Here is a 12,305-nt window from a genome sequence, read left to right as displayed (position 1 = left end):
GTCTTGTATCCTAGAGCTAAGGCAAACATGAGTGACTTCACCAGACCATTACAACAGCAGTCTTCCCATAGGATTATATATGCATTTAGCATTTTATTCTAAGTATTTTACATGTAAAATCCTCCCCTGTGTACAAATCCAAAAGTCCTAAGCCTGCCATAGTGGATGTGATGTCAGCAGCCACATCAGACTCAGAGCTGTCACTCAAGTGGCACTCTATCGTAATCCTCTTCACTCCTCCCCCGGCTGCTACATTAAAGGTTATCTAGGGAGGTGATGAGGAGCTGGGCCAGCATAGACAATAATTTGACACTCCCGGAAGGGCTATGATGTGAAAATAGGGATGGTGGCTATGCTAGGGAACTGACATTTACTGGAGTAGCTACATTTCTAGAAGGTTCACAGAAACAATGCAAGTGATTAATTCATGGAATGGAAAAAAAACACTGCAAGTAACAATTTAAATACTTTACTTTTTTGTGCTTTTATCCGATTTGTTTAGGTTGGTGACAGGGTCTCTCAGTCTAAAATAATAAATGTTTCTAATAGCAGAAGCAATTTTGTTTTTAATGCTGGAAAGGGAGCGAACGTGTAACCTGGCTGAGCTTCTGAACCAGACACCCAGAACGATGTTGTTTGCACCCGCCATATAAGATCAAGAGTCAGCGGGAGCCATGCTGTGTCTGTGCCCGGCCATTGTAATGAGCCAAGAAGGGAAAATGGCTTCACGCAGCGCCTATCGTTTCAATTTTGTGCATGTCTGTTTTTAGGTATGCTAATGTGCATCGTGTTATGGCAGCCCATTTATTTCAATGAAAACCACGCACGGTGATGAGTTACTGTGCGCTGCAGCACATGTCCATTAGCACGGTGTGCTGGGATAGAATGAATGGCACTGCAGCACTGTGCAAAACACATTTAAATGCAGTAATGCAGTGCTATAGTATCAGCCTTACTGGAATGTGTATAGATCTCCTGCTGCCCTCCTTACCCTAGCTAAGCATGGGTGCTTCAAATGACAGTGGATGGCACCGCCTGGATCCAAACTTGCATGTAACGTCACCAGCACACCATAATATGGTGTCAAAGAATCGTCTATTTATCGGCGCATATTGTCACCAATCAAGCGCAATGTTTCAGGGCCGCGCAGGGTCCACTATATGACCCTGATGAAGGGGACCTGAAACTTTGCGCTTGATTGGTGACAATATGCGTCAATAGACGATTCTTTGACACTATATTACGGTGTGCTGGTAACATTACATGCAATATCAGCCTTACTGCCCATCCGGTGAAACCATCGTCACCGTGACAGTAAGTGACAATTATAATTTTCCATTTCTACTGATAGCAACTGACATTTGATTCCTTATGAAAATGATCAGTACATGATGTAATAAAAGCCCCATTACATGGAGAGTACAGAAGTGTCTGAGGATAGTCATTAGTTAAAGCAGCCACGTCAGTTGTTTCTTCACATCTTGTTTAACCTGCTCTGCACCTTCTACCGGTCTATTTTAAGGCATTCATCTAGAGGCCTCTTTCAGCCTACATCTGCTGACTCAAATATTGTCTGTGCATTAAATTATTAACCTATATGAAGCTTTGCGCTCTGCACAGATCATGGAAACGCTTTATTACAGGGATGACAAAGTCCAAATCAAAGGCTACTAGCTGATGAAGGGTGGAACGTTTCTAACACTGAAAAGGAAAAACGTCCAAGATCCGCAGGTTCTCCATTCTCCGAAGGGAAACTCCAGACGTCCGTGTGCATGAGGCCTAACTGCTCCCATGTTGCAAATGTTCCAAACTTGAAAAAGTAAACTGGCCAAAATCAATAAAGCTTTGACCAGGCTGTGGCAGTACAATGAAGGCACCTACACACAGCTTCCTATAGGTGACCCCTCCATCTTTCGTGGTGACTTGAATCCAGAGCCACCGTAACATGCCAGTTTCAACAATGGAAGTGTCCACAGCTCTCCTGCCTTACTATAAGTTCCTTTCAGTCCATCACAAGGATGGGCAGGCTTTCTGGCCAACAAAAACATAAATGCGACTTGAGAGGGTGAGCCAACACTACCAGGACGTGAGAAAAAACGCATGCTACAGCAGTCTGGATTTTGGGGAAATCAGGGATCTGGATTAGTCATCTAAAATGTATGACCAGGCCACTGGTTGTCTGCATTGTAATGCCACAGCCTGTTTAGTACCGTTATGGTACCATTCCTCAGTACTTTACAGGTAGTGGAAATCACAAAATAAAAAACACAAGTATCAAACAAGAACTCCGGGCAGTTCAAAACATAATTCTTGCAGTGGGGCTGACCCCGCATTGCAAGGGTTAACTGCTCATTTTGGTCTAAGAGCTGGTCTTTTGGTCTTTGGTCTAAGAGCTGTGACTGCTCAGCTCTCTTTCCCTTCACTCCGGTTGTAGAATGTCCCTTGGCATCCTCACGTATAATACAAGTCAGTGGACTTGTATTACACGTGATGTCAGTGGTGCTTAGACTGCCAGAGCCTGGGGGAACTACAAGTCCCATGAGGCATTGCAAGACTGACAGTTACGAGCAGGACTCCCATAGGCAGAGGCATGTTGGGATCTGTAGTTAAAAGCACAGCTGAAGAGCCGGAGTTGCCCACCCCTGCCCTAGAGCAGAACGAGCATTTAACCCTTGCAGCGCCCCCCTGCAAGGGTTACGTTTTTAACTGCCTGGAGTTCTTTAACACAAATATCAAATACAACAGAAGGCCGGCACAACACAAGATCTTACTATCCAACATCAGCTTCACTGTGATCCTTACTTACCTAATTCCTGCTCCCCTCCCTCTCCGTTCCAGCTGTGGACTGTCCCTTGGAGTCTTCACATACAATGCTGGGGGAGCCTGAATAGTACTTGATATTGTCATCTGTCCTTACTGGAGCGGAGGCGAGATGAAGTTGTGAGACGGTCTAGCAGTCTGGAGGAAGCCGGTGGGATCAGGAAAGTAAAACAGCTATTTCCCGTCCCCAAGGCATAGATCAGAAACTTAACCCTACCAGTGCAGGGCAACAACCACTTTAAGGGAAAACGTTTAACTTCCCTGGAGTTGGACTTTAACATTTTTATACTAGCCAAAACAGTAATGAGGGATCACTAGAAGCCACCGCTGTAACAAAGCCATCATACCAGCCAACAGTGATTTTCATAGAAAATGTACAAAAACAATAGAACAGAGCTGGTAAGAGAATAACCGACACACAGGACGTTTGTGTTCCATAGATAGTCTAGCTGTACCCTTTAGGCAGTGATGGAGGATGAACTAACCTTTCATGTTCAATAGATCCCCAGGTTATGACGCACAAGAATGCTTAAAAGGAATGTGAGATCCTGGAACACGCACAGCTCAGAAGAAACTTGAACTAAATAGATCCAGTTGACAGAAATGACAAATGTATCATCTACTTATGTAAAGCTTAAAAGGGATCTATACGTATTCCATTCAAAACTATCACATAGAGACTTAACAGGAGATACATAGAGGTCTCTGCAGGCAGCTTCAGATTATTCCAGGGTGTCACAATACTCTAAAACCAGGGGTAGGCAACCTCGGCACTCCAGCTGTGGTGAAACTACAAATCCCAGGAGGCATTGCAAGGCTCTGACAGCCACAGTCACAACTCCCAGAGGCAGCGGCATGGTGGGGAGTCTTGTCTGAGGCTGTCGGAATCTTGAAATGCCTCATGGGATTTGTAGTTTGCCACAGCTGGAGTGCTGTGGTTGGCTACCCCTCCTCTAATCTCCCTATCATGCAAATCGTGACCAGAGCTCAGAATGCCCCTGCCCCGTCACCAATTGGTTGCAAATGTGTCAGAAAGCATGGTGCACATAGGAAGGAGGGCAAAACAAGACTCTACTTGGTGTTTCTAGGTAAACAAATGGTTTGGGGTCAGTGTTATTTCTTTTAAAGGGTTAGTTCACCTCCATAAAAAAATAACCTATACTGTCCCTAAACACTATCCCATAACCCTGATCTAAGGAGATTTTACAAAAAAGCTTTTATGCGGTTTTCATACCTTTTGTTTACTATTGCAAGGAGTGAAGTGTTCCTCAAAAATCCCTGCAGTTTCCAAAGGACCGGCCTGTCTTCTTTTGAGGATGGACTAGCACTTGGGACGAGCGCCCCCTAGTGGTACTGGAGTACCTGTACCCTGCACATGTGCAGTACTGAGCTCATCCGTGACTGGAGCACACTGTGCATGTGTGCGGCATCAATAGAAGGACAGCGCCCAGTACCGCTCTGCTCTCAAGAATCCCCAGAGCAAAGCGGTTCTGAGGATCTGGGGAATATTACTTTTTTTTTTATAGCACCTAGGCCAAAACAAGCAGTTAACCCTTGCAGTGCGGGGCTAACCCCACTGCAAGGGTTAATACAAGTTTTGCCCGGAGTCCTTTAAAGGGAATGAGCTGGGCAGGCGAGTTTTTTTGCTTTGTAGTGTTCCCGGCTCTCAGAACATCCAAGTTTCTGAGTCTATAAGTGTGCAGACATGGTCGGCTCCTGCTCTTTCCATAAGGCAAAGCAAAAGATACAAAACACAGAATCATATAAAAAAAGTGACCAAAAGAACATATGAAGCCTCCTGAACTGAGCTGCAACCTGCTAAAACACACCAATAAAAGGTAAATTCAGCAGATTTTTCTGATCTTAGCGCAGGGGCCATGTTTACTGGTATTAAAGCAGAACTCCAGACACAATTTAAAGCTCTGCATCTAATACATCATTAAATGTAGTGCAATGTGACCTGGAAATAGCTTCTTGCAGTCCCTGTTCAGCAGGGCTGGAGTGTGAGAGGAAGAAGCAACACAAGAAGTCCGTTAATGTGCTGAAGCAGGGGGATCAGAGGAGAATGACATGAGTTTATAACTGTGCTGCTTCTCCTTTCAATGACCAGTCACAGGCTAGAGGCGGGTCCAGGACAACCTGAGCTCAGAGGAAGTGGGATGAATGATGCTGGACATCAGACTAAGGACTTCTAGGAGGCAGAAAAGAGTACTGTGCGGGAAATCTCCGGCTTGAAGGCAAATATTGCAGCAAAAGCTGGTTTTGTTATTTCATCTTTGAATGGGTATCCATTAGGGATGCACCGAATACTAGTATTGGTACCAATGCCGAGTATTTTCACAAGTACTCGTTCTCGCCCAAATGCTCCAATATACCTTCCCCGGTACCGGAACTTCTGGTCCGAGGAAGATTTCCTCGGACCGGCAGTGCTGTAAGGGAACATGGAGCTCGGGAAGGTAGGTGACGTGTAATGACCTGCCTCCCGGCTTCCTGATTGGCTGGGAAGCCGATTTCGGAACAATAAGCATCGAGCCGGCCGAACAACATGGAGCTGGCTTCCCGGGGCAATCAGGAAGCCAGGCGGCATGTCATTAGCCGCTGCATGGCTACCTGATTGCCCGGGAAGCCGGCTCCATGCCAGTGGAAGTACCGGTATCGGTACACAGTATTGGCGAGTACCAAAAGCAATATATTGGTATTCGTACTCTATACCGAAAAAGCGGTCTCGGTGCATCCCTAGTATCCACTTTTATTTATGTTTTGGCTGGAAGTTTGCTTTAAAGGGAGTATGTGCACTTCCCTACCCATCTAAATTCTCCTCCTTATCAGCCCAGAAGCCTCCCATAAAAATAAACAACCTGGGCTCAAAGGAACTGGGTTGAATGATGCTGGTCTTCATACTGAGGACATCTAGTGGCAGAAAAAAACACTGCAATGCAAAAACTCTGAATAAAAGACAAATATTCAAACAGAACCTGGTTTTAGCTTTTAATGGACCATTTATTTTGTAGGTTATTTTTGGCTGGTGTTCTGCTTTAACAGTTCACCGAGTATTCTGGAGTTTCCCTCAAAAGCCTAAAGAAAAGATTTTGCTTAAAAAATGCAAAACATCCAGTAATTTAAGACTACTGTGCGTACTTGCTCAAAGGCAAAAACAGATTATGTACAGCCGGTGTACAGAAAACAATGTTCACATGTTTAATAGCTCAATGTTACATTTCAATTGCGTCATTGTACTCATAACCTGTTCAATGACATTTAATACACCAAAAAAAAAGCCCCACAGTACCTAAAGCAAAGCCCAGGAGCCAGGTCGCCAATGCGCCCCTTAAAAATTACAGCTGGCACCCAACATTTGAGGTATCCTCTCGTTGTAGTCAACGGCACTGGCTCATACAAAAATCCAGCTGGCTCCTGGATTCCAGATTCATTTGTCCACACGGACCTAGGACACCTCTGTTTGGAAATTGCCGGGCAATTTACTTTCATGTCTACTGATATAGAAGAGATCATTTAGAATCGTGCCCAGGGAGTATAAACAAGCCATTCTGACATTTACTGAATAGCAAATAAGTGTGTCTAGCAGGAAAAGGATTGCAACGTAAAACAGTTTACTATATATAAGCCGTGCAATTTATACAAGTGTCAGCCTGCTAGCCATACTACAGAGGAACTTCCCACCAACCCCTCCAGGACTGGACACATGCATACTGAGCTCACAATGTATGCCAGCAAAGGGATCAAGCCCAAGCTATGATTTGTAGTTTGACTAGAATGATTACTTACTTGGAGGTGCACCGAAATGGAAATTTTAAAACCGAAATGAAACCGAAATAAAAAAAAAATTGTCAGGCCGAAACCGAAAATGTTTTTTATTTTAATTTTCAAATTTTAATTTCTTTTTTATAAAATGTTTAATTTTTTTATATATATTTGTATTTATTTATTCATTTTTTATTAAATATTTTTCTTTTTTACATTACTTTTAGGGGCTTCTGGGAAATATTGGGGGACCCCTGATATTTCCCTTTTAAAATAGAAAAAGAGATTGAGAACACAAAGTCCTCAATCTCTTTTTCTGTGTCCCCTGTTATCAATGAACAGGAATCCTCTATGAGTGTTCCTGTTCATTGATAACATGAGGGCATGATATGTTTACTATAACTACAACTATGAATGAACAGGAGGTGATGTAGATCGCTCCCATTCGTTCATAATTGAGGCTATAGTTAACATACCATGTCCTCAATTATGTACAAACACTCAGTGATCGCTGAGTGTTTGTACCTGGCTCTCCTCTCTGACACGCTGTCACAGGAGGCTGATCGAGCTGTGTAGGGAGGAGAGCTCTGCCTCCTGTGACAGCACGGCCTGTCTCCGCCCCCCACACCACTCTGCCGATCTGTGATAGGAGGCTGAGCGGTGTGGGAGGAGAGACACCGGCCTTTCGCATCGCTCGCAGGCTGTCACACTTTCTCTCCTACCCGCTGGGACACAGAACAGCGCCCAGCGGGGACGAAAGAAAGCAGGGATGCGCCGATGTATCGGCAGGAAAATGGCACTTTCGGCAGTATGCCAAAAGTGCAATTTTCGGCCAATATGTTTCGGTGCATCCCTATTAGTTACCTTTATCAGAATAAGATTTAAGGCTCATATCCACTACAGCCCTGGTGCCCAACCTGCAGCTCGAGGGCAACATACAGCCCTTTAGTGTTTGAAGTTAGTCCCTCAGCCCCAGCAGTTCATTGATTTTTTTTTTTTAAAGAAATGTCTAGCAGTCTCATGTCTCTGACGGTCTCCTACAGCATAACTTAGGCTGTAAGCTCTCAGGGGCAGGGCCCTCCGTACCATCTTGTCTTTATTTGTATTGTAACTGTAATGTCTTCCTTGTATTGTAAAGCGCTGCGCAAACTGTTGGCGCTATATACATCCTGTATCATAATAACTTCAGACTCCAAGCTCTCCTGTACAACAGTCTGACTATTTAGTGAAGCTGGCCAAATTTCAGCCGGTTCATTAAGAAATTCAAAAATCGGTGGGTGGCCCTGTTGGCAGCCTCCCACCTTCATACGGAAAATCAAGGCTGGGTTGAAAATTCTCAACTGAATAGTGACTGCAGCCAATGAGCTGAAGTCACTGCTCGAACATTTTGACAGCAGCACACCCGCCACTGTCAGAATACAACAGCCACAGTGGGAGATTTTACCATCCACGCTACTTAGCAAAGATGGAGGAATCTGCTAGATTTTTTTTTTATGAAATAAAGCTAAGATTGTATGACCAGCTTAAAGTGACATTAAACCCTCAGATTTTTTAACATAAACCAATAGTGTAATGTGTGTCTTACTGTAATCCATGGTTGTTTCCCTTCTATTTGCTGCTCTTCCTTTTAAATCCTCATGTGTTCTCATGCTGGGCATAATTTCTGTTTTGCAGCAGACTGCCTTGTCTCTGGAATGGATACACGGTGTGTGTGCAGGTTCACAACCTGAGCCAGCACTACAGGAAGAGGCACTCAGCTGAAAAGGGAAGTTCTCCCCCAGCATGAGAAGACATGAGGATTTAGAAGGAAGAACAGCAAAGAGAAGGGAAACTACCATGGATTACAGTAAGGCACACATTACACTATTGGTTTATGTTAAAAAATCTGAGGGTTTAATGTCACTTTAAGTCCTCAGTCTATGTTAGTCTCCTGTAGCAATACATATAATAATTATTATATAGAGCCCTGTGGACACATTAGGGACATTTGAGGCCCCCTATAACTTATAAGTTAACAACAACTTCGCTAGAGCCAGATTTACAGTGCTGATTGTGTGGACTTCACAAAAACAGTGTGCAGAATTTGTAATCTGCCTCATTTCAGCAGAGAAAAGGGCCATCTATTGAGCTACTGTGACTGCATTCAGCATACAGAAGTGTGTTTGACTTTCCCGTAAACCAAGAGGGTCACACATGAGGGCCCGTGTTGGCCCAAAAGAGGAGGTGGATGCATGCAAAAAAAGGTGAATGGGGCACACAAAATATCAAAAGCAACTTCTTACACTATTTTATGACTTGGATTGCAGAATATGGAGAATCAATGTATTTACAAGATCTATTTTTGTTTCATATTCAAAAGTGTATTACTTTCTCATTGTTTGGTATGAGGGGTGATAAGGGGCTCTGGCCGCTCTGCACTTACCATTTGTTTGCATTTATGTGAGAGAAACTGTTAAGCTGCGTATACACTGCTAGATTTTCATACAAACGTTCATTCAGGGGTGTGGAGATTTTTGAAAAAACGACTTGTCCAAGGACTAAAGCGGCGGCCGTATCTACTTGTCCCTTATGACAATCTACTTGTCCGGATACAAAAAAAATCATTTTAACCAAAACCATATTTAGCAGTGCTAAGAAGCGCTTCTCATTGGTCAGTGCCGCCAGGTGACCGCGTTGACCAACGAGTGCTTGCAATTTGCGAGCGAAATTCAGAATACATGGAACAGGTACAGATAGTACAATGGACAAACGCATTATCTGACCTCGTTCGGCATTGAATGTTCTAGCCAAGTCAAAAGCACTAAAACAAAACAAGCTAGAAACAAAACAGAGCAACTGATTACATACAACACACAGATTTTATCGTCTTAGATTAGACAAAGGACCAAAAATAAAAGTCAGAACAGAACAGTTTACAGCCCCAAGTCATACTACCCTATTTGTGCAGGGATGCGAGGTTAGAATTAAAGCTGCATGTAATGTAAGTTTGCAGCACTTCTGAAATGATTTCCGACTCTGAGGTTGAAGGGGAGACTCTGAGGTTTAAACCCCAGCGCCCAAATAAACACAATACCAAACTTATTTTCAGTTTTGGCACTGTGGAGATAAATAAATAGATTTTGCTTTGCAGTTTGGGCACTTGGGCTCAAAAACGTTCGCCATCACTGCTCTAAGCTGTTGGTCTAGCTGCAAGTTTTTAAGATAAAATGTACACAATGCTCATTTTCTGCACTCAAAGCATTATTTTGATAATATTTGACACCATCAGCATTTTGTGAACCAACTGAAGTAGAGGAAATCGTTCCTTTTCATGAAGAATTCTTTCCTAGAAAATGATTCACGTCTTGCAAGCACTGTCTTATGTCTATGACTAACTGAACTTTCATCTTCATTGCACTTTGTGCTGCTTTATTAAAGAAGCCGGACAAAGATTTACAGTCCAGCTGATAAAGTACAATGAGCAGCTCCACGGCTGAGCATTGATCGTGTACATAACATAGAAGCCTCCAATATCACACCTATCAGGTCCCTGTATAGTCCTGGCACAAGACACACACACACACACACACACACACACACACACACACACTGCGCAGGGACTTTCTCTGACCAGGAAGAGGTGGAAAGAAATGTAAAAATGAAAACAATACCTTTTGTACTTTCTGTGGATTGCTCTGCTGTGTACCAGTCCCCCTTTATCAGGGCTTGTAGTAGCACTGGACCGTGATATGGTTAAAAAGAAACTTCTTTGGAATATATTTAGCTAATGTCTGAATTATATCCTTGTTCTAACACACAAGCATTTCATCACCGTCCTATCCCATCTGGCAGGGCAGAAGACCCGATTTATCTCTGTTATAGTTAAAATCACGCATCCTCATAGTTCGAGCCGACGTGCGACAATGAGACTGTCACAGGTCGGCTCAATAGATCGGGATATGAGCGAACAGATACCATCGCTCGCTCACTTCTCGATCATCTCCCTGCAGAGAGCCGTCTGTCAGTCACGGTTCTCTGCAGGGATTCCCCCCCCCCCACTTTGATTCTCCAGTGCTGACTGGCAGAACGGACAGGGGGGGGGGCACAGCTGGCTCTGCCTCTAAATAGGCAGAGCCAGCTGTCGATCAGCCAGCTGGGTGGAGCTCGACAGTAATGTCAGGATCCGTCCCGGCTGTGGCGGTCTCAGTATATCGTGAGCTGTAGCTCGCGATATACTGAGCTTTGTGTCACGGGAGGACGCCAGTTTATGTCCTCCCCTGACCCTGAGGAGAACTATGGGGAAAAACACTTACCCCATAGTTCTCTTTTAAGTATCACTTACAAGCCCTGTGTCCCTCTCCCAGTTTGTGACTGGACAGTGAACAGAAAAGCAGCACAGTGATGAGCTCCTCTTTGTCACTCTGCTCTTTCCTCCTCCTATGAGCATGTTCTTCATTAACACATGAGCGCTGCAGGACAAATGACTGGCTCCTTCTGCCGTTTCTCCCTCACTCAATCTGAGCACTGCTGTACAGTGAATAGCAATAGGCCGATACCAAGCCAAAGTCAGTCAAGTCAAATTCAGGCGCTTTCTACTGCTAGCAAGCAAAAATGTATATCAAACAAAGATGTAAAAGATTAGAGTGATATTAAAATCAAAATGTTTTTACGTTATTTCAAATGCTGATGAAATCACTTACAATGGATGCTGCTCCCTGATGCTTAAACGTTTTAGCTTCTTGCAGAATCATCTTGCATGGCATATGCGGACAGCACAGTGTCGTAGTGAAGAACGCTTCTGCCTTGTAGCACTGGGGGTCCCTTGTTTAAATGCCAGTCAGGACACTATCTTCAAGGAGTTTGCATGTTCTCCCCGTGCTTGCATGCGTTTCCTCCGGGTACTCCGGTTTCCTCCCACACTCCAAAGACATGCTGATAGGTTAATTGACTCCTGTGCAAATTGGCCCTGTATGTATGCATGTTAGATAGGGAACTTTAGATTGTAATCTCCTTGAGGGTAGGGACTTATGTGAATGTACACTGTGTAAAGCGCTGCGATGCCGATGTGGATTGTCGCAAAAGCACATTATTCGTGTCCTGCTGTGATCCAGCTCTACTGCCGCCAGAGAGCCCATCAGGTCATGCGTCAATTCCTGTAGCAGGACACTCCGGGGGACTCCATCTGGAGACACTACGCCAGCGAGGATGGTTGCCATCTCCTTCCATTATCGAGGGGAACCTCTGGGCAAACATTTTTTGTAAGGACTCTGGGGGAATCAGTCCTGGGAAAAAAGTCCTGTGCATGAGACCCTACAGGTCCACTGTCCTGCGCGTAAGAGCAGCATGCCCCAGGAGGCCCCTGCTATCTAGCATGATAGGCCTGGAGTAAAATAACAAACGTTGTGATGCTCCTGTTCGGCCAGAGGAAACACAAAATACTGAGGTGGTTAGGAGGGACCGCCCTTTTTATTCTAATTGTGGATGATGTGTTTCCTGTTTCAGGTGGGAGGATCCCATCTCTCAGAGGCTGCCCTGGACGATGACTGGGGAAATTGTCTGCGCTATATAAATACCAATAACAAATAAACCAATAATAAATATGCAGGGCTGTCAGTGTACAATGGGCAAAAACAAACAATGGTAGAAGGCAGGGGAAGAGATTTTATGGTAGATGAGACATTTAGTCTCTTCCATCATAAATACCTACCTGCTAGCAATTTTACAAATTGTTATTTTGAGGATAA

At 44.2% G+C, this 12,305-nt stretch overlaps 1 protein-coding gene across 1 annotated transcript in view; it reads right to left on the bottom strand.

Moving 5' to 3' along the window:
* The window catches only part of TBC1D14 (TBC1 domain family member 14), a 103,020-nt gene that overhangs the window by 44,040 nt on the left and 46,675 nt on the right, over positions 1–12,305 (bottom strand). The window contains 2 exon segments of the mRNA XM_018561433.1: positions 10,233–10,259; positions 11,333–11,356. Coding sequence (XP_018416935.1) covers positions 10,233–10,259; positions 11,333–11,356 — 51 coding nt within the window.

Source organism: Nanorana parkeri, unplaced genomic scaffold, assembly GCF_000935625.1.
Source record: "Nanorana parkeri isolate BGI_ZX_2015 unplaced genomic scaffold, ASM93562v1 scaffold523, whole genome shotgun sequence".
In the NCBI taxonomy this organism is placed as follows: domain Eukaryota; kingdom Metazoa; phylum Chordata; class Amphibia; order Anura; family Dicroglossidae; genus Nanorana; species Nanorana parkeri.
Note: the sequence above shows the minus strand (reverse complement) of the source record. Positions and strands in the feature narration are given on the sequence as shown.